Source organism: Scomber scombrus, chromosome 2 (genome assembly GCF_963691925.1).
Source record: "Scomber scombrus chromosome 2, fScoSco1.1, whole genome shotgun sequence".
Taxonomy (NCBI): domain Eukaryota; kingdom Metazoa; phylum Chordata; class Actinopteri; order Scombriformes; family Scombridae; genus Scomber; species Scomber scombrus.
In genome coordinates, this window is record NC_084971.1 from 34,956,116 (window position 1) to 34,979,958 (window position 23,843).

The window sequence follows — 23,843 nt, forward strand, 5'->3', positions numbered from 1 at the left end:
CTTTCCTTCCTTCTTCCTCCCTTTCTTCCTTCTTTCCTCCCTCCTTTCCTTCCTTCTTCCTCCCTTCCATCCTTCCTTCCTCCTTACCTTCCAGCCTTCTTCCTCCCTTGACTCGAGGACAACAGGAGGGTTAAGAATAAAGCAAAGTTAATCTACAGGCTGTAACATCAGACACCACAACAGCTCAAACACATTGATCCACAAAGATTTTAGAGTTAGAAAAGAATCAGAGGATTTATGGTTTATTCATAATCTGCTCTTTAGCAACTGTGTCAAAATCCAACAATTATACATCAATATTTGCAAAGTCATTAAACAATATAATGTGTCATGTCTACATGTTATAGAGATTTACAGAAAAATGTTTCTTATTGACACATGATACAGTTGCAGTTATTAGATCAGATTAGATAACATTACATACGATTTATAATCTCCTAAAACTACATTATTCCCATATATAGCCTTCAAGTAGCTTTGAAGTAAAATGTCATCATCGTCTCTTTTAACATCTATAAAGATCAACAGAATTATACACGCAGCTGATTAACCTTCACACCAAGTCAGTAAATCTTAAAGGCAAAATGACTGTATATAAGTACAACTGCATCCATAGAGCATTCATTTAGATACTAACAGTAATACTAACTTATCACTACATCACTGAGTATTACAGACCCCAGTAAACACATCTATTTGCACTTTAAAAGCTCTACTCCTTATAACAGAGACACATACACATAATATGTCTGTATATGTTCTGATCTTGAAGCTAAATTAATCACTGTAGATTTCATCTTAACAAACTTTGGGATGTTCACTAGATTTTCAAGCTCTTAATTCATGAAGTTAATGAATTGTTGGCACTGCTCAATATGTTGCTGATCATAAAAAACTAGATCAGACAGTTTGATTGACAGGACAGATGATCAGAGGGGCAGAGTTTTTACCACCATCATTAAGACAGGGACAGAAGTATGGGTAGAGTTTCTCAGTGAAGGAGCAGCCAGTAAAGGAGTAGATAAGAGCTGCAGCATCTACGTCATAAAAGGAGACCAGACCCTCCTCATAATCCACAAACACCCCCACCTTCTGAGGCTGGGACTCTAGAGAGAGATCGACTGTAGGGCCAGCAAGAGCTTTGTACTCATTTCCATTTCTCAAACATATAGTCCAGTAACCATACTGAGGACTCAGAGAGGGTAATCCCTTCCTGTCGATCGACTCTCTGGCCACTCCTAGATCCCATTTAGTCTTCTCTTTAACTTGAGCCTCAAAGTAAATTCTGCCTGAAGACAAACTCTGCTTTCCTAACACAATAGCACAATAAGAAAATCTCTCTGGGTTGTCTGGGAGATTCTTCTTCACATCATCATGATTTACTTGTTTCCCATCATCAGACAGAATGAGCCAGGGACTTGCTGTATCAGGATCAAGAGTCACATCCACTGCATACTGCTGGACCGTTTTCAGCTCAACCTCAAAAAGCTTCTTCATCTGTTTACTGAGCGTCTCCTCCAGCTGAGCCACAGCTTTCACCACAGTCTCCTCATATGATGGACAGACGTTGACCTCGGTCCAGTCTTTGGTGGGTGGAGCAGCTTTCAGGGACGGGAAGTTTTGGAGGAGTTGGAGGTGGTCTTCAGAGTGTGAGAGCTTCTCCACCTCAGAGCTTCTCTTCTTCAGCTCAGAGATTTCCTGTTCCAGCTCTTTGATGAAGTCTTCAGCCTGTTTCTCTGTTGTTCTTTGCTTCTCTTCAATCGTCTCAATGAGCTCATTCAGGCTTCTCTCAACAGATTCCTTCAGAGCGGTGAAGACCTGAACACCTTCTGCTTTCTCTCTGTCTGCAGCTTCCTCACTGAGGTCAACTGAGTTCTTGATCTCTTCAATCTTCAGTCGTCTCTTCTGGATCATCTCCTGAATTTCAGCCTCTGTCTTCCCCAGCTCTGCCTTCTTTCCTTCATATTCTTCTTTCAGAGGAACAAACTCATGTGTCTTGTGGTCTAAAACAGAGCAGAGCATGCAGACACATGTCTGGTCGGTCTTACAGAACAGCTCCAGAGGTTTATCGTGCTTCATAGACATCCTGTCTTCCAGGTTCTCCACAGGGTCCATCAGCTGATGTCTTTTCAGGCCTGACTTTGTCAGATGAGGCTCCAGGTGAGTCTCACAGTAGGATGTCAGACACACCAGACAGGACTTCAGGGCCTTCAGTTTGGTTCCAGTACAGACGTCACAGGGAACTTCTACTGGTTTGGCAGCTTGTTGCTCTGAGCTGCTGCTGCTGGCTTTCTGTTGAGCTTCCTGTCTGAACTGAGAAACCATCTCAGAGATGAAAGTGTTGATGTGAAGTTCAGGTCTTGTGTTGAAAGTCTCTTTACACATTGGACACAGGTACTGATCAGTACTGTTCCAGTGTTCATTGATGCAGTTTTTGCAGAAGTTGTGTCCACATGGTGTGGTGACTGGATCAGTGAACACATCCAGACAGATGGAGCACAGAAACTGATCTTCAGATCTCAGACAGCTGGCAGCAGACATATCTACACACTGAGAATAAAAGTGAAAATGTGAATTATACAAATATTGTGGTGATTAGTGGATTAATAAATAATAAGTGGATTGCAATCATGATGCAAAAATCATGTTGAAAGCCTTTTGCTCAATGTAGCTCAACTTCACTTAAGAATGCCGACCTAATTGTTTATGTCAAGTTGCTGCTGTAACACTAATGTCTCTAATGTTTGTGTCAGGGACCAAACTGGAACAGTCGTCTAGCAGTTTCCCACTGTCATGAATTGCCTGTTCAGTCAGGAACACTCTCGTCATAGATTAAACCATTTATTGCAACAAATGGTAATACAGTTTTACTTGGCGTTGAAACAGAGAGCGCAATGCAAGACCCCCTTGGAGTGGGCCGAAAGAAAGACATGAATTGCAGATTGACCCTAGAGCCATGATGGGACCCTGAACCAGAAAGGTGGAGGCAAGCTTTGCCAGCAGCAGTGTGAGCAATGGTTAAGCTAGATCAGTGTAGATGGGAGTCATATTTAAAGGGACCGCCTTGTGGTGAGAATGGCTGTGATTGGTGTGTGACTGATAAGTTGTGCGGATTCAATCAGTGGCTGTCAGCTGATTACAGCTGGGGCCTATGACTTCCTGTCCTGCATGAACTAACACTATGCTTCATTTGTTTGTTATTACAGTTCAAGTCCAATAGAGGGCTCCACTGCTACTAGTATAGTAGGACGATACAGAGCCATGTACAGAGTGTATATGGCAGAGCCAGAAAAAAGCTGTATCGTCATGTTGTTCATGTTGTAAGTTGTAAATATGGTTCCTACAATTAAACCCGCTCCACAGAAGATGAAGTATCTGCACCTGATTATTGATATCCCAACATATCACAGCCACTGTGGCTGTTGGGCTGACAAGCTTCCAGATTTGCTGCAACCTGATCTCACAGAAATACGTGACAGGGGCACGACCCCTGTTAACACTGAATTCCGTGATGGGTGCACGCAATGTATCAAATTTACGTGTCCCCATCAGGGAAAAAATACCAATGTAAAATCAATGGGAATCCTCTTTTCGTGGTGGACACACGGATTGTATGTCCCCACATTACGTGTCCCCATCACGAAATTCAGTGTTAAGAAGTCGTACCCTCGTCACGTATTTCTGAGAGATCAAACTCATTTTTTCACACGTGAAGACATACATTTGATTAGCAAGCAGTGTGGTGGATAAAAGGAGAAATTAAAAGGAGAAGCTAAAAGGAGAGTCTAAAACGTAGAAACTAAAAGGAGGGTCTAAAAGGAGAAGCTTAGGGTAAAACATAAAGGAGAAGCTAAGGGTAAAACATAAAGGAGAAGCTAAAAAGAGAAACTGAAAGTAGAGGCTAAATAGTTATTCATTAATAAAATGCTTTATTACTTTTATACTTATATCACTTTTGATCCTCCATACCTGACTGTTGTTTTAAGACAGATTTGAGAAATCATGAACCTGTCCTTTAATGCAGTGCACTCCTTTGCTTCACTGATGAATAATTAGCCTAATAAAAACAATCAGGAATCATTATTTGAAAAGTAGAAGTTGTTTAACAAGAAATGCCAAAAGTTCCATAATGGTAAAGATCCAACAGGTGCAGCAACAACAAGTGAACCAATTTATCAATTTATGCCTCAGTTTTCTTCATCAGTGTTGTTGGAAATATAGTGGAAACATTGTTCTTCATTTCTAATTAATGTATTCTAGTTTTCAATGCACACAGTCAGATGACAGTACAATAAATTTGCTCTGGAGACGAGTCTGACTTCAGTTTATTTGACAGATGTGGATTTGAGATGAAGGGTGTAACTTCCTGTTTGAGCAGAGTTGTAAGTTTTGTATTAATGCTGGTTGTTGAAACACAGTAAATATAATCAGCTGTACTCACCAGTGTTTGAGTCAATTGTTGAGAAATAAGTGAAGAACTCGCTTTAATATTTCTTCAGACAGAAGTGTGGACTGCAGCTCTTCGTGTTTCTGACTAACTTCCAGTTTTACTTCAGGAGTTGAAGCTCTTCTCTTTGCAGGTTTCCTCTTTCAGGTTTAGACATGATTATAGTCACATACACATCTGTCACATGATGAGTTTTATCATTAGAGACATTTTGCTCTGTTTTCCGTAGTGTTATTCTTCTCTCCTGTAGTTGTTACTAAATCAGATTAGGAAGTTGAGAGGTGTGTGCAGTGAATGAACATTTCCTAACGTGGGACAGGGTTAGTATGATGCTCACTGGGAGGCTGAAAGGTCTAAATCACCTTTAATTCATATAATAAAAGCTTCTCTGGTCAGTAACTTTCATTAATTCAAGTTTTACAGTGTACCTCCTCATCATTTACCAAATTTTCTCCCAGAACTTATGGTGTAACTTCTTTGTATGAATCTATCCATATAAAATACTTACTTGTTCCTGGGGATTTAAAGTGTATCTTACCACCATTTATTGTGTAATTTCACAGAATTTATCTTTATCTGTATCTGCCATTAGATTGTTTCCTGATTTTAAAAACTGTTCTGGTCCTTTAATTGAGCTGCCGACTCTGTAGATGCTTCTTTGGAGGACGACTCAGGAAAGACTATAAATTGATGGTAAAACCTTTGAATTACAGTAAATTGAATGGGGACCGTTATGCCCCGTGGTGGATTTATCAGGTGGCTGGGCATCACAGTCAACTTCTACCGGCCCCTTTGATAGGCTATATTGATTTTTAAGTCAAAGCATGAGATTGAAACCTGCTTTAAAATGACTTGCAGTGCTTTTAATACTTCACACTATCACTGCAGTTAAATCCTGTGCAGAAGAAGTCTCAAAGAAGTCATTGAGGTTTGTACAAGTTGTCTGTGTTTCCCTCCTGTGTCCAGCAGAGGGCAGCATAACAGCACACATCAGAGAGAGTTGACAGTTTGATAAAGGCAGGGACAGACTGCACACACCTCTCAACTTCCTTATCTGATTTAATAACAACTACAGAAGAAACGAAACTTTTAGGAGAAAAGAAAGTTAACACAGAGGAGCTGCAGTCAACACAACTGTGTTTCTATATGAAGGAAACTTACACTGAGTTCTTCACTTCTTTCTCAACGACTGACTCAAACACTGGTGAGTACAGCTGATTATATTTACTGTGTTTCAACAACACAAAATTTACATTTCAAGACAGACAAGTACACTTTTCATTTCTGAGATGACAAATTAAACTATAGATTCAACATTATTTTTTGTTTCCTTGATTAAAATAATGAATAATTCTGTCATAAAATTCTTACAATTGTCAAATGAACATAAGTCAGAAATGTTGCCAGAGGAAATTATATATTTTTGTTTTAGTAATTGCAATTAGTTGTTAGTTTTTATGTGGGTCAATAAAGTGGATCTATCTATCTGGTGGTAGTATGTCATCTGACTTTGGGCAAGTTTGTTTTAAAGCTAAAATATATTAATTCTTCATCAAGAACAATATTTCAATTATATTCCAACAAGACTGATGAGGAACATTTAAACATGCAGTGCTACATTAGTTCATTAGTTCTTGTTGTGAGGAGCTGCTGCACCTGTTGGATATTTATCTTTAAGCAGGTTTTGACATAATAACCTAATATACTATGACGTACATTATTTTCTTATCAAACAACATTACAGACAATGAGCTGGACTTTGGAGCATGAATGCTCCACCAACTGACTGATAAGGTTATATAACACATTTCACATGACAGGCGTGGGCTCTGAGACTGAGGTCCTGTTCTCAGAAATAGATAAACAGAAACGAATATTATTTAGTAGTGTAAATGGAGGGAATTAAAGGTCCAGATAAAGCCAACGAATGAGAAAGAAATTACCCGTACTGTGAACACTGCCTCAACCCTAACAGGCACCGTCACAGACATAAAAAGAAATGAATTAAAGTAGGCTAATGAACAAATAGTCTGTTTGCATTGTGGAAAACTAAATCCAAATAGCTATCACGTTTTTTAAGAAAGCTGTTAGTTATATTTAAAGTGTGTGAAAACGAGCAGAATCTTTATTTTAGTCCCATAGAGTCACACTATAATGACTGAGGGCACCATGAGCTGATTTATAGTTTATTCTCTGTTAAAACCTGCTGAAATACCATAAAGGTTTTCAGCGATTCAGACACCTTGAGATGAAAAATCTTTGAACTCAGGTAAAGTTTTCTAAAGAAGGAAACACAGACTTGTGTGTCACTGACAAATTCAATTGAGTGTGCTGGTGTACTTTTCCTGTATTTCTGGTTCTGCCTTGGCTCATACTCCACCTCTATTGTTTAGGCATGATTATGCATTTCTCCTCATAGAACTTCAGCTTTCCTCAGAAAGAAAACGTAATGATTTTCATTTCATAATGATTCTTGTCATGTGAATTGAAGTTCAGATTACCTATACTTTATATTACAGTAAAAATACAATGAATATGAATGAAGACTCAAACCTTCTGTAAAAAACATGTCTTTCTTTTCTAGTAAGATGGGTGTTGTCTCTTAAGGATTCTTAACATTCTTTCTTCTTTCAACCTCCTTTTCTGTTGTTGGTGTTGATATCTTTCTTGTAAGCATACTTAGATATATATGTAATTCACTTGAAATGAATTCTTAAATAATTTTTTTTTTTTTTTTTTTTTTACAATGTAACTTTTGTTCTGTGTGTAGAAATGTCTGCTGCCAGCTGTCTGAGATCTGAAGATCCGTTTCTGTGCTCCATCTGTCTGGATGTGTTCACTGATCCAGTCAGCACACCATGTGGACACAACTTCTGCAAAAACTGCATCAATGAACACTGGAACAGTAATGTCCAGTACCTGTGTCCACTGTGTAAAAATGTTTTCAACACAAAACCTGAACTTCACATCAACACATTGCTCACTGAGGTTGTTTCTCAGTTCAGACAGGAAGCTCAACAGAAAGCCAGCAGCAGCAGCTCAGAGCAACAAGCTGACAAACCAGGAGAAGTTCCCTGTGACGTCTGTACTGGAACCAAACTGAAGGCCCTGAAGTCCTGTCTGGTGTGTCTGACCTCCTACTGTGAGACTCACCTGGAGCCTCATCTGACAGCTTTAGGCCTGAAAAGACATCAGCTGATGGACCCTGTGGAGAACCTGGAAGACAGGATGTGTATGAAGCACGATAAACCTCTGGAGCTGTTCTGTAAGACTGACCAGACATATGTATGTGTCCTCTGCTCTGTTTTAGACCACAAGACACATGAGTTTGTTCCTCTGAAAGTAGAATATGAAGGAAAGAAGGCAGAGCTGGGGAAGACAGAGGCTGAAATTCAGGAGATGATCCAGAAGAGACGACTGAAGATTCAAGAGATCAAACAGTCAGTTGACCTCAGTAAGGAAGCTGCAGACAGAGAGAAAGCAGAAGGTGTTCAGGTCTTCACCGCTCTGATGGAGTCTATTAAAAGAGGTGAGGCAGAAGTCAACAAAACAATCGAAGAAAGACTGAAAATGACAGAGAAACAGGCTGAAGACTTCATCAAAGAGCTGGAACAGGAAATCTCTGAGCTGAAGAAGAGAAGCTCTGAGGTGGAGAAGCTCTCACACTCTGAAGACCACCTCCACCTCCTCCTAAACTTCCCATCCCTGAAAGCTGCTCCACCCACCAAAGACTGGACAGAGGTCAGCGTCCGTCCACCATCATATGAGGGGACTGTGGTGAAAGCTGTGGCTCAGCTGGAGGAGATGCTCAGTAAACAGATGAAGAAGCTGCTCGCTGAAGTCAAGCTGAAGAGGGTCCAGCAGTATGCAGTGAATGTGACTCTTGATCCTGATACAGCACATCCTAAACTCATCCTGTCTAGAAGCAAGAAACAAGTACATCATGGTGATGTGAAAAAGAAACTCCCAGACAATCCAAAGAGATTTAAATGTTACCCAAATGTTTTAGGAAAGCAGAGTTTGTCTTCAGGCAGATTTTACTTTGAGGTTCAGGTTAAAGGGAAGACTGAGTGGAATTTAGGAGTGGCCAGAGAGTCGATCGAGAGGAAGGGACTAATCATTCTGAGACCTCAGTATGGTTTCTGGACTATATGGTTGAGAAATGGAAATGAGTACAGTGCTTGTAATAATCCTCCAGTAGTTCTCTCTCTGAAGTCTCGTCCTCAGAAGGTGGGGGTGTTTGTGGATTATGAGGAGGGTCTGGTCTCCTTTTATGACGTAGATGCTGCAGCTCTTATCTACTCCTTTACTGGCTGCTCCTTCACTGAGAAACTCTACCCATACTTCAGTCCCTGTAATAATGATGGTGGTAAAAACTCTGCCCCTCTGATCATCTGTCCTGTCAATCACACAGCATGATGATTTTTCTAATGATCAGCAATTAGTATTGCAGCAATGCATATACTTATTAAACTAATTTCTATGTTTAATGTCCACTGCGAAAATATAGACCAGACCAAGTATTGATACCACAATACTGGCACAGCAGTGAATACCAGGATATTTATCTACAGGATTGGAGACATAAAAACAAAACAAACAATGAAAGGATTCATTCATGGTAATTAATGGTAATTCATAAAGTACAGTGTAAACTTTAGAATATTATTAGTGTGGTCACTGCATAGTGTCTCTATTGATTAATTCACCTCTTCACCACTGGTTAAGGTGTCTATGGTGATGTACCATATATCAAGACATTTGTTCTTGTATGAAATGCAGCCAGGTATGTACATATTTACATTTAGTAATTCAATTGCATGTCAGTTAGATGTTAATAATAAATCAGTTTCAATAAACCCTTAATCAAATTTTAGTGCTTCATTTTAGAACTGTCAAAATGCTGAGATGTCCCTTCACTGAGAATTAGTACCCACCCTTTTACCAATCAGAATTGAGTATTCAGCCAAGCATAACGTAACCCGGCAGTGTTTAGCATAAACCCCCTGCTGCTGTAGAGGTATAAATACATTCAGCGCACACTACTACTACTACAGTCTACAGTTAGCCAGTTAGCTGAGTTAGCCGCCGAGTTAGCTGCCGAGCTAACCGCCGAGTTAGCGGCCAAGCTAACCGCCGAGTTAGCTGCCGAGCTAGCAACTGAGCTAATTCCCGAGTTAGCTGCCAAGCTAGCAACTGAGTTAGCCGCCGAGCTAACCGCCGAGTTAGCTTCCGAGCTAGCAACTGAGTTAGCCGCCGAGCTAGCCACCGAGTTAGCCGACGAGCTAGCCGCCGAGTTAGCAGCTGAGATAGCAGCAGAAAGCACTCAGAATTAGCGTCCATGTTTCTGGTAGAGGTGGTGACTTTGATTGACAGATGACACTTGGTAGGGGGCGGGGATTCAGCGGACTCGGCGGGCACTGCCACAGCGTTTGGGAGAAGAGAAATAGGTTGATTTTTACACAACTTTGAAGCCTAATTTCATATATTTGGCGATTTTTTTAAACATTCAAATTTGGCAGAGTGGTTAACAACACACTTTTCTGTGGTATGTCAAACTCAGAACACATATTTATTCTTACTTTACACAGACTTTAAGTTTAGTTTTCCTTCTTCCATGCTTTGTATTCAATTGAGCAAAAAACAGCGAGCAGTATACAGCAGAAACAGTCTTCTTTATTTGAGCCTTTGAGATTATATGTCTGCAAATAAAGATGGAAAATATTGTTTAACTAATTATTTGCACTGTGAAATTGTTCTGTGATAGGAATGTTTTTGTTGATAAATGAGTATTGGCTACTTCATGCTACAGTCAGCTAACTGGCTAATTGCTACCATCTGTAACATTTACAGTTCATGTAGTAAATCTGAGTTATTTATCTTGCTGTATGTTTATTATACGTTAAAATATTCATCTGTCATATCACATGTAAAAGGAGAAAGGTTCAATTTTACAATTTAAAAAGTTGTTTATTTCATGTTTAATCATTTAATCAGTTTGTACATCTACCTATTTATACTTTAATTTCATATCTGTGCAGTATATATTGATACATGCTTTGTATTGTACTCAGTTTTACAGAAACAACCACCAGTAAAGCCACATGTTTTTGCAAGAACACGGTTTCACTGACGTCTTTGTTCGTTATCTGTCTAGCCTTCCACAGTCACACAATCGTGAGGACAGAATAGTCTCTATAGTATATGTCAGCCCTGTGATTGACTGGTGACCTGTGCAGGGTTTAACTAAGCTGAAATTGGTTGAGATTGACCCTCAGCAGCATTCATCCAGTAAAGAAAATGAATGAATGTTTCTGAATGTCTGAGGTTTAGTTTAGTTTATTTGGATCCCCATTAGCTGTTACCCAGGCAACAGCTACTCTTCCTGGGGTACATGTTAAAATAAAGGCAACCAATTACAATTACAATATAACATAAATGCATACATAAATAGAGTCTCATTATAAAACCTTAATCTCTGTTTGAGCATGTTAAGATAGTGGATTGGGTAAAAGAAACAGACGTGTGACACATGTCAGTTTTCAGCCCGACAGAGCTGCTTACTCTGGGCATCACACTCCACGTCTACCGGCCCCTTTGATAAGCTATATCGCTTTTTAACTCAAAGCACAAGATTGCTACAAAAGGACTTGCAGTGCTTTTAAAAAGGGTATTAACACTAAATAACACTGTTTTATTTTATTTTATGTCATGTTTTTAGGAGGACAGAACAGAATAAAAGAGTTTACACTATCACTGCAGTTAAATCCTGTGCAAAAGAAGTCTCAAAGTCATTGATGTTTGTTCCCTCCTGTGTCCAGCAGATGGCAGCATAACAGCACACAGAGAGAGGACAGGTTGATAAAGGCAGGGACAAACTGCACACACCTTTCAACTTCCTCATCTGATTTATTAACAACTACAGGAGAGAAGAAAGTTAACTCAGAGGAGCTGCAGTCATCACAACTGTCTGTTTCTGTCTGAAGAAAACTTAAACTGAGTTCTTCACTTCTTTCTCAACAACTGACTCAAACACTGGTGAGTACAGCTGATTATATTTTCTGTGTTTCAACAACCAGCATTAACACAACATTTACATTTCAAGACAGACAAGTACACTCTTCATTTCTGATGTGACAAATTAAACTATAGATTCAACATTATTTTTGTTTCCTTGATTTAAATAATGAATAATTCTGTCATAAAATTCTTACAATTGTCAAATGAACATAAGTCAAAAATGTCGCCAGAGGAAATTATATTTTAGTAATTGCAATTAGTTGTTAATTTTTATGTGGATCAATAAAGTGGATCTATCTATCTGGTGGTAATATGTCATCTGACTTTGGGCAAGTTTGTTTTAAAGCTAAAATATATTCATTCTTCATCAAAAACAATATCTTAGTTATATTCCAACAAGACTGATGAGGAACATTTAAACATGCATTGATGAAATAGTTCATTAGTTCTTGTTGTGAGGAGCTGCTGCACCTGTTGCATCATTATCTTTAAGCAGGTTTTAACATAATAACCTAATATACTATGATGTACATTGTTTTCTTATCAAATAACTTTAGCAAGGTTAAAACATTAAAGGACAATGAGCTGAACTTTGGACTGACTTTAAGATTGCATACATCAGGAGCATGAACGCTCCACCAATTGACTTTTGATAAGGTTATTGAAAAGCATTTCGTGTCAAGTTTATTTATATAACACATTTCACATGACAGGTGTTAACTCATTGGGCCTCATGCACAAACATTTTCATATTCTTATCTTAAACTGATTTTACTTTTTTCGTGAGATGAAGTTGTGTGAGTGAGCTACGTCGTATTCATCAAACATATTTATGACCTGAAATATCAGGTCATAAATGAGCTGCTTAACATGATAAATCCTATCTGTTATAAATGATTGTGCTTTCCCGTAATATTGAGTGCGTTATCGACGCCCTCAAAATACCATATATGGTCAGCTGCTTGATATGAAAGAAGTATTACATGAAAAGGTCACAACATTACAGGACAAACAGCTGTAAATGGACTGTTGCTTCTGCAAGACCTTCAGATATATTTTTAACTGCTACATACCATGTGTCAAATGCATGTCACTATAATCATGCCTAAACAATAGAGGTGGAGTACAAGCCAAGGCAGAACCAGAAATAAAAAAAACATGTCTTTCTTTTCTTTCATACTAAGTAAAATGGGTGTTGTCTCTTTTAAGAATTGTTAATATTCTTTCTGCCCTCCTTTTCTGTTGTTGGTGTTGATATTGTTAAGTATACTTAGATATGTATGTACGTCACTTTTTTATTGTTTTATTGTTTGATGTACTGTTGTCGTGTTTTATGTGCCATGTAAGGTGTCCTTGAGTGCTTTGAAAGGCGCCTTTAAATATAATGCATTATTATTATTATTATTATTACTTGTGATGAATTTTTTTATTTAATTACTTTTTTAAACTTTAACTTTTTCTCTCTACATGTGTAGATATGTCTGCTGCCAGCTGTCTGAAATCTGAAGATCAGTTTCTGTGCTCCATCTGTCTGGATGTGTTCACTGATCCAGTCAGCACACCATGTGGACACAACTTCTGCAAAAACTGCATCAATGAACACTGGAACAGTAATGACCAGTACCCGTGTCCACTGTGTAAAAAGGTTTTCTACACAAGACCTGACATGAAGGTCAACACATTGCTCAATGAGGTTGTTTCTCAGTTCAGACAGGAAGCTCAACAGAAAGCCAGCAGCAGCAGCTCAGAGCAACAAGCTGCCAAACCAGGAGAAGTTCCCTGTGACGTCTGTACTGGAACCAAACTGAAGGCCCTGAAGTCCTGTCTGGTGTGTCTGACCTCCTACTGTGAGACTCACCTGAAGCCTCATCTGACAGCTTTAGGCCTGAAAAGACATCAGCTGATGGACCCTGTGGGGAACCTGGAAGACAGGATATGTATGAAGCACGATAAACCTCTGGAGCTGTTCTGTAAGACCGACCAGACATATGTCTGTGTGCTCTGCTCTGTTTTAGACCACAAGACACATGAGTTTGTTCCTCTGAAAGAAGAATATGAAGGAAAGAAGGCAGAGCTGGGGAAGACAGAGGCGGAAATTCAGGAGATGATCCAGAAGAGACGACTGAAGATTCTAGAGATCAAACACTCAGTTGACCTCAGTAAGGAAGCTGCAGACAGAGAGAAAGCAGAAGGTGTTCAGGTCTTCGCCGCTCTGAAGGAGTCTGTTGAGAGAAGCCTGAATGAGTTCATTGATACGATTGAAGAGAAGCAAAGAACAACAGAGAAACAGGCTGAAGACTTCATCAAAGAGCTGGAACAGGAAATCTCTGAGCTGAAGAAGAGAAGCTCTGAGGTGGAGAAGCTCTCACACTCTGAAGACCACCTCCACCTCCTCCAAAACTTCCCGTCCCTGAAAGCTGCTCCACCCACCAAAGACTGGACAGAGGTCAGCGTCCGTCCACCATCATATGAGGGGACTGTGGTGAAAGCTGTGGTTCAGTTTGAGGAGACGCTCAGTAAACAAATGAAGAAGATGCGTTCTAAGGACAAGCTGAAGAGGGCCCAGCAGTATGCAGTGAATGTGACTCTTGATCCTGATACAGCACATCCTAATCTCATCCTGTCTAAAAACAAGAAACAAGTAAATCATGGTGATGTGAAGAAGAAACTCCCAGACAATACAGAGAGATTTACACGTTACCCAAATGTTTTAAGCAAGCAGAGTTTCTCTTCAGGCAGATTTTACTTTGAGGTTCAGGTTAAAGAGAAGACTGACTGGACTTTAGGAGTGGCCAGAGAGTCGATTGACAGGAAGGGAGAAATCAGACTGTGCCCTCAAAATGGTTACTGGTCTATATGGTTTAGAAATGGGTATGAGTACAAAGCTCTCACTGGTTGTTTAATTAATCTCTCTCTGAAGTCTCACCCTCAGAAGGTGGGGGTGTTTGTGGATTATGAGGAGGGTCTGGTCTCCTTTTATGATGTAGATGCTGCAGCTCTTATCTACTCCTTTACTAGCTGCTCCTTCACTGAGAAACTCTACCCATACTTCAGTCCTGGTGTTAATTATGGTGGTACAAACTCCGCCCCGTTGATCATCCATCCTGTCAATCACACAGCCTGATCAAATCTCTAAAGATCAGCAACTTACTGGGTAAAAGGAGAAAGGTTCAATTTCACAATTTAAAAAGTTGTTTATTTCATGTTTAATCATTTAATCAGTTTGTACATCTACCTATTTATACTTTCATATCTGTGCAGTATATATTGATACATGCTTTGTATTGTACTCAGTTTTACAGAAACAACCACCAGTAAAGCCACATGTTTTTGCAAGAACACGGTTTCACTGACGTCTTTGTTCGTTATCTGTCTAGCATTCCACAGTCACACAATCGTGAGGACAGAATAGTCTCTATAGTATATGTCAGCCCTGTGTTCGACTGGTGACCTGTGCAGGGTTTACCTAGACACTCACCCAGTGTCAGCTGAGATTGGTTGAGATTGACCCTCAGCAGTTTTCATCCAGTAAAGAAAATGAATGAATGTTTCTGAATGTCTGAGGTTTAGTTTAGTTTAGTTTATTTGGATCCCCATTAGCTGTTACCCAGGCAACAGCTACTCTTCCTGGGGTACATGTTAAAATAAAGGCAACCAATTACAATTACAATATAACATAAATGCATACATAAATAGAGTCTCATTATAAAACCTTAATCTCTGTTTGAGCATGTTAAGATAGTGGATTGGGTACAAGAAACAGACGTGTGACACATGTCAGTTTTCAGCCCGACAGAGCTGCTTACTCTGGGCATCACACTCCACGTCTACCGGCCCCTTTGATAAGCTATATCGCTTTTTAACTCAAAGCACAAGATTGCTACAAAAGGACTTGCAGTGCTTTCAAAAAGGGTACTAACACTAAATAACACTGTTTTATTTTATTTTATGTCATGTTTTTAGGAGGACAGAACAGAATAAAAGACTTTACACTATCACTGCAGTTAAATCATGTGCAGAAGAAGTCTCAAAGTCATTGATGTTTGTTCCCTCCTGTGTCCAGCAGAGGGCAGCATAACAGCACACAGAGATAGGACAGGTTGATAAAGGCAGGGACAGACTGCACACACCTCTCAACTTCCTTATCTGATTTATTAACAACTACAGGAGAGAAAGTTAATTCAGAGGAGCTGCAGTCAACACAACTGTCTGTTTCTGTCTGAAGAAAAGTTAAACTTCTTTCTCAACGACTGACTCAAACACCGGTGAGTACAACTGATTATATTTACTGTGTTTCAACAACCAGCATTAACACAAAACTTACAGTTCAAGACAGACAAGTACACCCTTTTCATTTCTGACATGACAAATTAAACTATAGATTCAACATTATTTTTGTTTCCTTGATTAAAATAATGAATAATTCTGTCATAAAATTCTTACAATTGTCAAATGAACATAAGTCAGAAATGTTGCCAGAGGAAATTATATATTTTTTGTTTTAGTAATTGCAATTAGTTATTAGTCTTTATGTGGCTCAATAAATTGGATCTATCTATCTGGTGGTAGTATGTCATCTGACTTTGGGCAAGTTTGTTTTAAAGCTAAAATATATTCATTCTTCATCAAAAACAATATTTTAGTTATATTCCAATAAGACTGATGAGGAACATTTAAACATGCATTGATGAAATAGTTCATTAGTTCTTGTTGTGAGGAGCTGCTGCACCTGTTGCATCATTATCTTTAAGCAGGTTTTAACATAATAACCTAATATACTATGATGTACATTGTTTTCTTATCAAATAACTTTAGCAAGGTTAAAACATTAAAGGACAATGAGCTGAACTTTGGACTGACTTTAAGATTGCATACATCAGGAGCATGAACGCTCCACCAATTGACTTTTGATAAGGTTATTGAAAAGCATTTCGTGTCAAGTTTATTTATATAACACATTTCACATGACAGGTGTTAACTCATTGGGCCTCATGCACAAACATTTTCATATTCTTATCTTAAACTGATTTTACTTTTTTCGTGAGATGAAGTTGTGTGAGTGAGCTACGTCGTATTCATCAAACATATTTATGACCTGAAATATCAGGTCATAAATGAGCTGCTTAACATGATAAATCCTATCTGTTATAAATGATTGTGCTTTCCCGTAATATTGAGTGCGTTATCGACGCCCTCAAAATACCATATAAGGTCAGCTGCTTGATATGAAAGAAGTATTACATGAAAAGGTCACAACATTACAGGACAAACAGCTGTAAATGGACTGTTGTTTCTGCAAGACCTTCAGATATATTTTTACATTCTACATGCCTTATGTCAAATGCATGTCACTATAATCATGCCTAAACAATAGAGGTGGAGTACAAGCCAAGGCAGAACCAGAAATAAAAAAAACATGTCTTTCTTTTCTTTCATACTAAGTAAAATGGGTGTTGTCTCTTTTGAGAATTGTTAATATTCTTTCTGCACTCCTTTTCTGTTGTTGGTGTTGATATTTTTCTTGTAAGTATACTTAGATATGTATGTACGTCACTTTTTTATTGTTTTATTGTTTGATGTACTGTTGTCGTGTTTTATGTGCCATGTAAGGTGTCCTTGAGTGCTTTGAAAGGCGCCTTTAAATATAATGCATTATTATTATTATTATTATTACTTGTGATGAATTTTTTTATTTAATTACTTTTTTAAACTTTGACTTTTTTTCTCTCTGTGTAGATATGTCTGCTGTCAGTTGTCTGAAATCTGAAGATCAGTTTCTGTGCTCCATCTGTCTGGATGTGTTCACTGATCCAGTCAGCACACCATGTGGACACAACTTCTGCAAAAACTGCATCAATGAACACTGGAACAGTAATGACCAGTACCCGTGTCCACTGTGTAAAAAGGTTTTCTACACAAGACCTGACATGAAGGTCAACACATTGCTCAATGAGGTTGTTTCTCAGTTCAGACAGGAAGCTCAACAGAAAGCCAGCAGCAGCAGCTCAGAGCAACAAGCTGCCAAACCAGGAGAAGTTCCCTGTGACGTCTGTACTGGAACCAAACTGAAGGCCCTGAAGTCCTGTCTGGTGTGTCTGACCTCCTACTGTGAGACTCACCTGGAGCCTCATCTGACAGCTTTAGGCCTGAAAAGACATCAGCTGATGGACCCTGTGGGGAACCTGGAAGACAGGATATGTATGAAGCACGATAAACCTTTGGAGCTGTTCTGTAAGACCGACCAGACATATGTCTGTGTGCTCTGCTCTGTTTTAAACCACAAGACACATGAGTTTGTTCCTCTGAAAGAAGAATATGAAGGAAAGAAGGCAGAGCTGGGGAAGACAGAGGCGGAAATTCAGGAGATGATCCAGAAGAGACGACTGAAGATTCTAGAGATCAAACACTCAGTTGACCTCAGTAAGGAAGCTGCAGACAGAGAGAAAGCAGAAGGTGTTCAGGTCTTCGCCGCTCTGAAGGAGTCTGTTGAGAGAAGCCTGAATGAGCTCATTGATACGATTGAAGAGAAGCAAAGAACAACAGAGAAACAGGCTAAAGACTTCATCAAAGAGCTGGAACAGGAAATCTCTGAGCTGAAGAACAGAAGCTCTGAGGTGGAGAAGCTCTCACACTCTGAAGACCACCTCCACCTCCTCCAAAACTTCCCGTCCCTGAAAGCTGCTCCACCCACCAAAGACTGGACAGAGGTCAGCGTCCGTCCACCATCATATGAGGGGACTGTGGTGAAAGCTGTGGTTCAGTTTGAGGAGACGCTCAGTAAACAAATGAAGAAGATGCGTTCTAAGGACAAGCTGAAGAGGGCCCAGCAGTATGCAGTGAATGTGACTCTTGATCCTGATACAGCACATCCTAATCTCATCCTGTCTAAAAACAAGAAACAAGTAAATCATGGTGATGTGAAGAAGAAACTCCCAGACAATACAGAGAGATTTACACGTTACCCAAATGTTTTAAGCAAGCAGAGTTTCTCTTCAGGCAGATTTTACTTTGAGGTTCAGGTTAAAGAGAAGACTGACTGGACTTTAGGAGTGGCCAGAGAGTCGATTGACAGGAAGGGAGAAATCAGACTGTGCCCTCAAAATGGTTACTGGTCTATATGGTTTAGAAATGGGTTTGAGTACAAAGCTCTCACTGGTTGTTTAATTAATCTCTCTCTGAAGTCTCCTCCTCAGAAGGTGGGGGTGTTTGTGGATTATGAGGAGGGTCTGGTCTCCTTTTATGATGTAGATGCTGCAGCTCTTATCTACTCCTTTACTGGCTGCTCCTTCACTGAGAAACTCTACCCATACTTCAGTCCTGGTGTTAATTATGGTGGTACAAACTCCACCCCGTTGATCATCCATCCTGTCAATCACACAGCCTGATCAAATCTCTAAAGATCAGCAACTTACTGGGTAAAAGGAGAAAGGTTCAATTTCACAATTTTAAAAGTTGTTTATTTCCTGTTTAATCATTTAATCAGTTTGTACATCTACCTATTTATACTTTAATTTCATATCTGTGCAGTATATATTGATACATGCTTTGTATTGTACTCAGTTTTACAGAAACAACCACCAGTAAAGCCACATGTTTTTGCAAGAACACGGTTTCACTGACGTCTTTGTTCGTTATCTGTCTAGCCTTCCACAGTCACACAATCTTGGGGACAGAATAGTCTCTATAGTATATGTCAGCCCTGTGATTGACTGGTGACCTGTGCAGGGTTTACCTAGACTCTCACCCAGTGTCAGCTGAGATTGGTTGAGATTGACCCTCAGCAGTTTTCATCCAGTAAAGAAAATGAATGAATGTTTCTGAATGTCTGAGGTTTAGTTTAGTTTAGTTTATTTGGATCCCCATTAGCTGTTACCCAGGCAACAGCTACTCTTCCTGGGGTCCATGTCAAATTAATTGCAACCAATTACAATTACAATATAACATAAATGCATACATAAATAGAGTCTCATTATAAAACCTTAATCTCTGTTTGAGCATGTTAAGATAGTGGATTGGGTAAAAGAAACAGACGTGTGACACATGTCAGTTTTCAGCCCGACAGAGCTGCTTACTCTGGGCATCACACTCCACGTCTACCGGCCCCTTTGATAAGCTATATCGCTTTTTAAATAAAAGCACAAAATTGCTACAAAAGGATGTTTAAAAAGGGTACTAACACTAAATAACACTGTTTTATTTTATTTTATGTCATGTTTTTAGGAGGACAGAACAGAATAAAAGACTTTACACTATCACTGCAGTTAAATCATGTGCAGAAGAAGTCTCAAAGTCATTGATGGTTGTTCCCTCCTGTGTCCAGCAGAGGGCAGCATAACATCACACAGAGATAGGACAGGTTGATGAAGGCAGGGCACACCTCTCAACTTCCTTATCTGATTTAATAACACCTAAAGGAGAGGAGAAAGTTAACTCAGAGGAGCTGCAGTCAACACAACTGTCTGTTTCTGTCTGAAGAAAAATTAAACTGAGTTCTTCACTTCTTTCTCAACGACTGACTCAAACACTGGTGAGTACAGCTGATTATATTTATATATTTATATATACTGTGTTTCAACAACCAGCATTAACACAAAACTTACAGTTCAAGACAGACAAGTATACTCTTTTCATTTCTGACATGACAAATTAAACTATAGATTCAACATTATTTTTGTTTCCTTGATTAAAATAATGAATAATTCTGTCATTAAATTCTTACAATTGTCAAATGAACATAAGTCAGAAATGTTGCCAGAGGAAATTATATATTTTTGTTTTAGTAATTGCAATTAGTTGTTAGTCTTTATGTGGATCAATAAAGTGGATCTATCTATCTGGTGGTAGTACGTCATCTGACTTTGGGCAAGTTTGTTTTAAAGCTAAAATATATTCATTCTTCATCAAAAACAATATCTTAGTTATATTCCAACAAGACTGATGAGGAACATTTAAACATGCATTGATGAAATAGTTCATTAGTTCTTGTTGTGAGGAGCTGCTGCACCTGTTGGATCATTATCTTTAAGCAGGTTTTAACATAATAACCTAATATACTATGATGTACATTGTTTCATATCAAAGACCTTTAGCAAGGTTGAAACATTCAAGGACAATGAGCTGAACTTTGGACTGACTTTAAGATTGCATACATCAGGAGCATGAACGCTCCACCAATTGACTTTTGATAAGGTTATTGAAAAGCATTTCGTGTCAAGTTTATTTATATAACACATTTCACATGACAGGTGTTAACTCATTTGGCCTCATGCACAAACATTTTCATATTCTTATCTTAAAGTTATTTTACTTTTTTCGTGAGATGAAGTTGTGTGAGTGAGCTATGTCGGATTCATCAAACACTCACACGACCAGGACATATCAGGTCATAAATGAGCTGCTTAACATGATAAATCCTATCTGTTATAAATGATTGTGCTTTCCCGTAATATTGAGTGCGTTATCGACGCCCTCAAAATACCATATAAGGTCAGCTGCTTGATATGAAAGAAGTATTACATGAAAAGGTCACAACATTACAGGACAAACATCTGTAAATGGACTGTTGCTTCTGCAAGACCTTCAGATATATTTTTAACTGCTACATACCATGTGTCAAATGCATGTCACTCTAATCATGCCTAAACAATAGAGGTTGAGTACAAGCCAAGGCAGAGCCAGAAATACAGGAAAGGTCCACCGTCACACTCCAATTAATCTGAATTTGTCAGTGACACCCATCTACAAACGAAACAAGTCCGTGTTTCCTTCTTTAGAAAACTTTACCTGAGTTCAAAGATCTTTCTCAACCACTAGTCTGAATCTTTGCAATCCCTGGTGAGTACAGAGGAAAACGTTAACTGTATTTCAGCAGGTTTTAAAATAAAAATTCAGCTTCCCTCAGAAAGAAAATGTAATGATTTTCATTTCATAATGATTCTTGTCATATGAAGTTCAACCAACTACTTTATATTACAGTAAACATACAATGAATACTCAAACCTTCTGTAAACAACATGTCTTTCTTTTCTTTCATACTAAAAAAAATGGGTGTGGTCTCTTTTAAGAATTGTTAATATTCTTTCTGCCCTCCTTTTCTGTTGTTGGTGTTGATATTTTTCTTGTAAGCATACTTAGATATGTATGTAAGTCACTTGTAATGAATTTTTTATTTAATTACTTTTTTACACTTTAACTTTTGTTGTCTGTGTGTAGATATGTCTGCTGCCAGCTGTCTGAAATCTGAAGATCAGTTCCTGTGCTCCATCTGTCTGGATGTGTTCACTGATCCAGTCAGCACACCATGTGGACACAACTTCTGCAAAAACTGCATCAATGAACACTGGAACAGTAATGACCAGTACCCGTGTCCACTGTGTAAAAAGGTTTTCTACACAAGACCTGAGCTTCACATCAACACATTGCTCAATGAGGTTGTTTCTCAGTTCAGACAGGAAGCTCAACAGAAAGCCAGCAGCAGCAGCTCAGAGCAACAAGCTGACAAACCAGGAGAAGTTCCCTGTGACGTCTGTACTGGAACCAAACTGAAGGCCCTGAAGTCCTGTCTGGTGTGTCTGACCTCCTACTGTGAGACTCACCTGGAGCCTCATCTGACAGCTTTAGGTCTGAAAAGACATCAGCTGATTGACCCTGTGGAGAACCTGGAAGACAGGATGTGTATGAAGCATGATAAACCTCTGGAGCTGTTCTGTAAGACCGACCAGACATATGTCTGTGTGCTCTGCTCTGTTTTAGACCACAAGACACATGAGTTTGTTCCTCTGAAAGAAGAATATGAAGGAAAGAAGGCAGAGCTGGGGAAGACCGAGGCTGAAATTCAGGAGATGATCCAGAAGAGACGACTGAAGATTCAAGAGATCAAACACTCAGTTGACCTCAGTGAGGAAGCTGCAGACAGAGAGAAAGCAAAAGGTGTTCAGGTCTTCACCGCTCTGAAGGAGTCTGTTGAGAGAAGCCTGAATGAGCTCATTAAGACGATTGAAGAGAAGCAAAGAACAACAGAGAAACAGGCTGAAGACTTCATCAAAGAGCTGGAACAGGAAATCTCTGAGCTGAAAAAGAGAAGCTCTGAGGTGGAGAAGCTCTCACACTCTGAAGACCACCTCCACCTCCTCCAAAACTTCCCGTCCCTGAAAGCTGCTCCACCCACCAAAGACTGGACAGAGGTCAGCGTCTGTCCACCATCATATGAGGGGACTGTGGGGAAAGCTGTGGCTCAGCTGGAGGACACGCTCAGTAAACAGATGAAGAAGAAGCATTTTAAGGACAAGCTGAAGAATGTCCAGCAGTATGCAGTGGATGTGACTCTTGATCCTGATACAGCACATCCTCAACTCACCCTGTCTAAAAATAAGAAACAAGTACATCATGGTGATGTGAGAAAGAAACTCCCAGACAATCCAAAGAGATTTACACGTTACCCAAATGTTTTAAGCGCGCAGAGTTTGTCTTCAGGCAGATTTTACTTTGAGGTTCAGGTTAAAGAGAAGACTGACTGGACTTTAGGAGTGGTCAGAGAGTCCATCAACAGGAAGGGAGAAATCAGACTGTGCCCTCAGAATGGTTACTGGTGTATATGGTTGAGAAATGGAAATGAGTATGAAGCTCTTATTGGTTATTTAAGAAATCTCCCACTGAAGTCTCAGCCTCAGAAGGTGGGGGTGTTTGTGGATTATGAGAAGGGTCTGGTCTCCTTTTATGACGTAGATGTCGCAGCTCTTATCTTCTCCTTTACTGGCTGCTCCTTCACTGAGAAACTCTACCCATACTTTTGTCCTGGTCCTAATCATGGTGGCACAAACTCCGCCCCTCTTATAATCCATCCTGTCAATCACACTGCCTGATCAAATCTCTAAAGATCAGCAACTTACTGGGTATTGCCAGCAAAGCATATACTATATATATAAAATCAATCTGTAGGCTATATTTAACACCCACTGTGTAAATACCATAACAAGTATTGATACTACATTACTGGCAGTCAATACCAGGATACTTATGGATTAGACACATGAAAACAACATAAACAATGATAGATTGATAAATTTGTAAATGAAAACATTTACTCATGCTAATTAATGGTGAGAAATATACACATCCAGTGGTACAGAACAGTACACTTGTTTCCACCAGGATATGATTAATGTCATCACTCTGTTATGATTTATTATAGCATTGTTTTATTTGATGTATTTTGGATTTTTTATCTATCATCTGTGTTTTTACTGCATTTCCCCCCTCTATTGATTCATTAACCTCTTCACCACTGATTAATGTGTCTACAGTTTCCATCTTTCCATCATTTCCATCTTACCAGTTGTGTGACAGATAGTTGAAAAAGACCTCACGAGTCAAGAAA

The 23,843-nt window shown here is 39.2% G+C and overlaps 5 protein-coding genes across 5 annotated transcripts; 4 read left to right on the top strand and 1 right to left on the bottom strand.

Moving 5' to 3' along the window:
• Positions 1-900: 900 nt before the first annotated feature.
• LOC133999646 (nuclear factor 7, brain-like) lies at positions 901-2,541 on the bottom strand. Its single transcript, XM_062438906.1, has one exon. The coding sequence runs from the start codon at positions 2,539-2,541 to the stop codon at positions 901-903; it is 1,641 nt and encodes a 546-aa protein (XP_062294890.1).
• A 2,994-nt stretch (positions 2,542-5,535) lies between these two features.
• LOC133999506 (E3 ubiquitin-protein ligase TRIM21-like) lies at positions 5,536-10,550 on the top strand. Its single transcript, XM_062438708.1, has 2 exons — positions 5,536-5,651; positions 7,218-10,550. Exons 1-2 carry the CDS (start codon positions 5,594-5,596, stop codon positions 8,864-8,866), a joined length of 1,707 nt encoding a protein of 568 aa, XP_062294692.1. The 5' UTR covers positions 5,536-5,593; the 3' UTR covers positions 8,867-10,550.
• A 2,394-nt stretch (positions 10,551-12,944) lies between these two features.
• On the top strand, positions 12,945-14,591 carry LOC133987237 (E3 ubiquitin-protein ligase TRIM39-like). The gene has a single exon (XM_062426537.1). It carries the CDS (start codon positions 12,945-12,947, stop codon positions 14,589-14,591), a length of 1,647 nt encoding a protein of 548 aa, XP_062282521.1.
• Positions 14,592-17,205: 2,614 nt separating this feature from the next.
• LOC133987245 (E3 ubiquitin-protein ligase TRIM39-like) lies at positions 17,206-18,852 on the top strand. Its single transcript, XM_062426550.1, has 2 exons — positions 17,206-17,432; positions 17,469-18,852. Exons 1-2 carry the CDS (start codon positions 17,206-17,208, stop codon positions 18,850-18,852), a joined length of 1,611 nt encoding a protein of 536 aa, XP_062282534.1.
• Positions 18,853-21,681: 2,829 nt separating this feature from the next.
• Positions 21,682-23,328, top strand: LOC133987251 (E3 ubiquitin-protein ligase TRIM39-like). Its single transcript, XM_062426561.1, has 2 exons — positions 21,682-21,908; positions 21,945-23,328. Exons 1-2 carry the CDS (start codon positions 21,682-21,684, stop codon positions 23,326-23,328), a joined length of 1,611 nt encoding a protein of 536 aa, XP_062282545.1.
• Positions 23,329-23,843: the final 515 nt, after the last annotated feature.

What these genes read in the sequence shown, in the direction of transcription:
- LOC133999646 (XM_062438906.1), bottom strand. Translation starts at nt 2,541, where the DNA reads ATGTCTGCTGCCAGCTGTCTGAGATCTGAAGATCAGTTTCTGTGCTCC.
- LOC133987245 (XM_062426550.1), top strand. Translation starts at nt 17,206, where the DNA reads ATGTCTGCTGTCAGTTGTCTGAAATCTGAAGATCAGTTTCTGTGCTCC. An exon ending in CTCAATGAGGTTGTTTCTCA is followed by an intron (nt 17,433 to 17,468) that starts GTTCAGACAGGA and finishes AGCCAGCAGCAG; the next exon opens with CAGCTCAGAGCAACAAGCTG.
- LOC133999506 (XM_062438708.1), top strand. Translation starts at nt 5,594, where the DNA reads ATGAAGGAAACTTACACTGAGTTCTTCACTTCTTTCTCAACGACTGAC. An exon ending in AACGACTGACTCAAACACTG is followed by an intron (nt 5,652 to 7,217) that starts GTGAGTACAGCT and finishes TTCTGTGTGTAG; the next exon opens with AAATGTCTGCTGCCAGCTGT.
- LOC133987237 (XM_062426537.1), top strand. Translation starts at nt 12,945, where the DNA reads ATGTCTGCTGCCAGCTGTCTGAAATCTGAAGATCAGTTTCTGTGCTCC.
- LOC133987251 (XM_062426561.1), top strand. Translation starts at nt 21,682, where the DNA reads ATGTCTGCTGCCAGCTGTCTGAAATCTGAAGATCAGTTCCTGTGCTCC. An exon ending in CTCAATGAGGTTGTTTCTCA is followed by an intron (nt 21,909 to 21,944) that starts GTTCAGACAGGA and finishes AGCCAGCAGCAG; the next exon opens with CAGCTCAGAGCAACAAGCTG.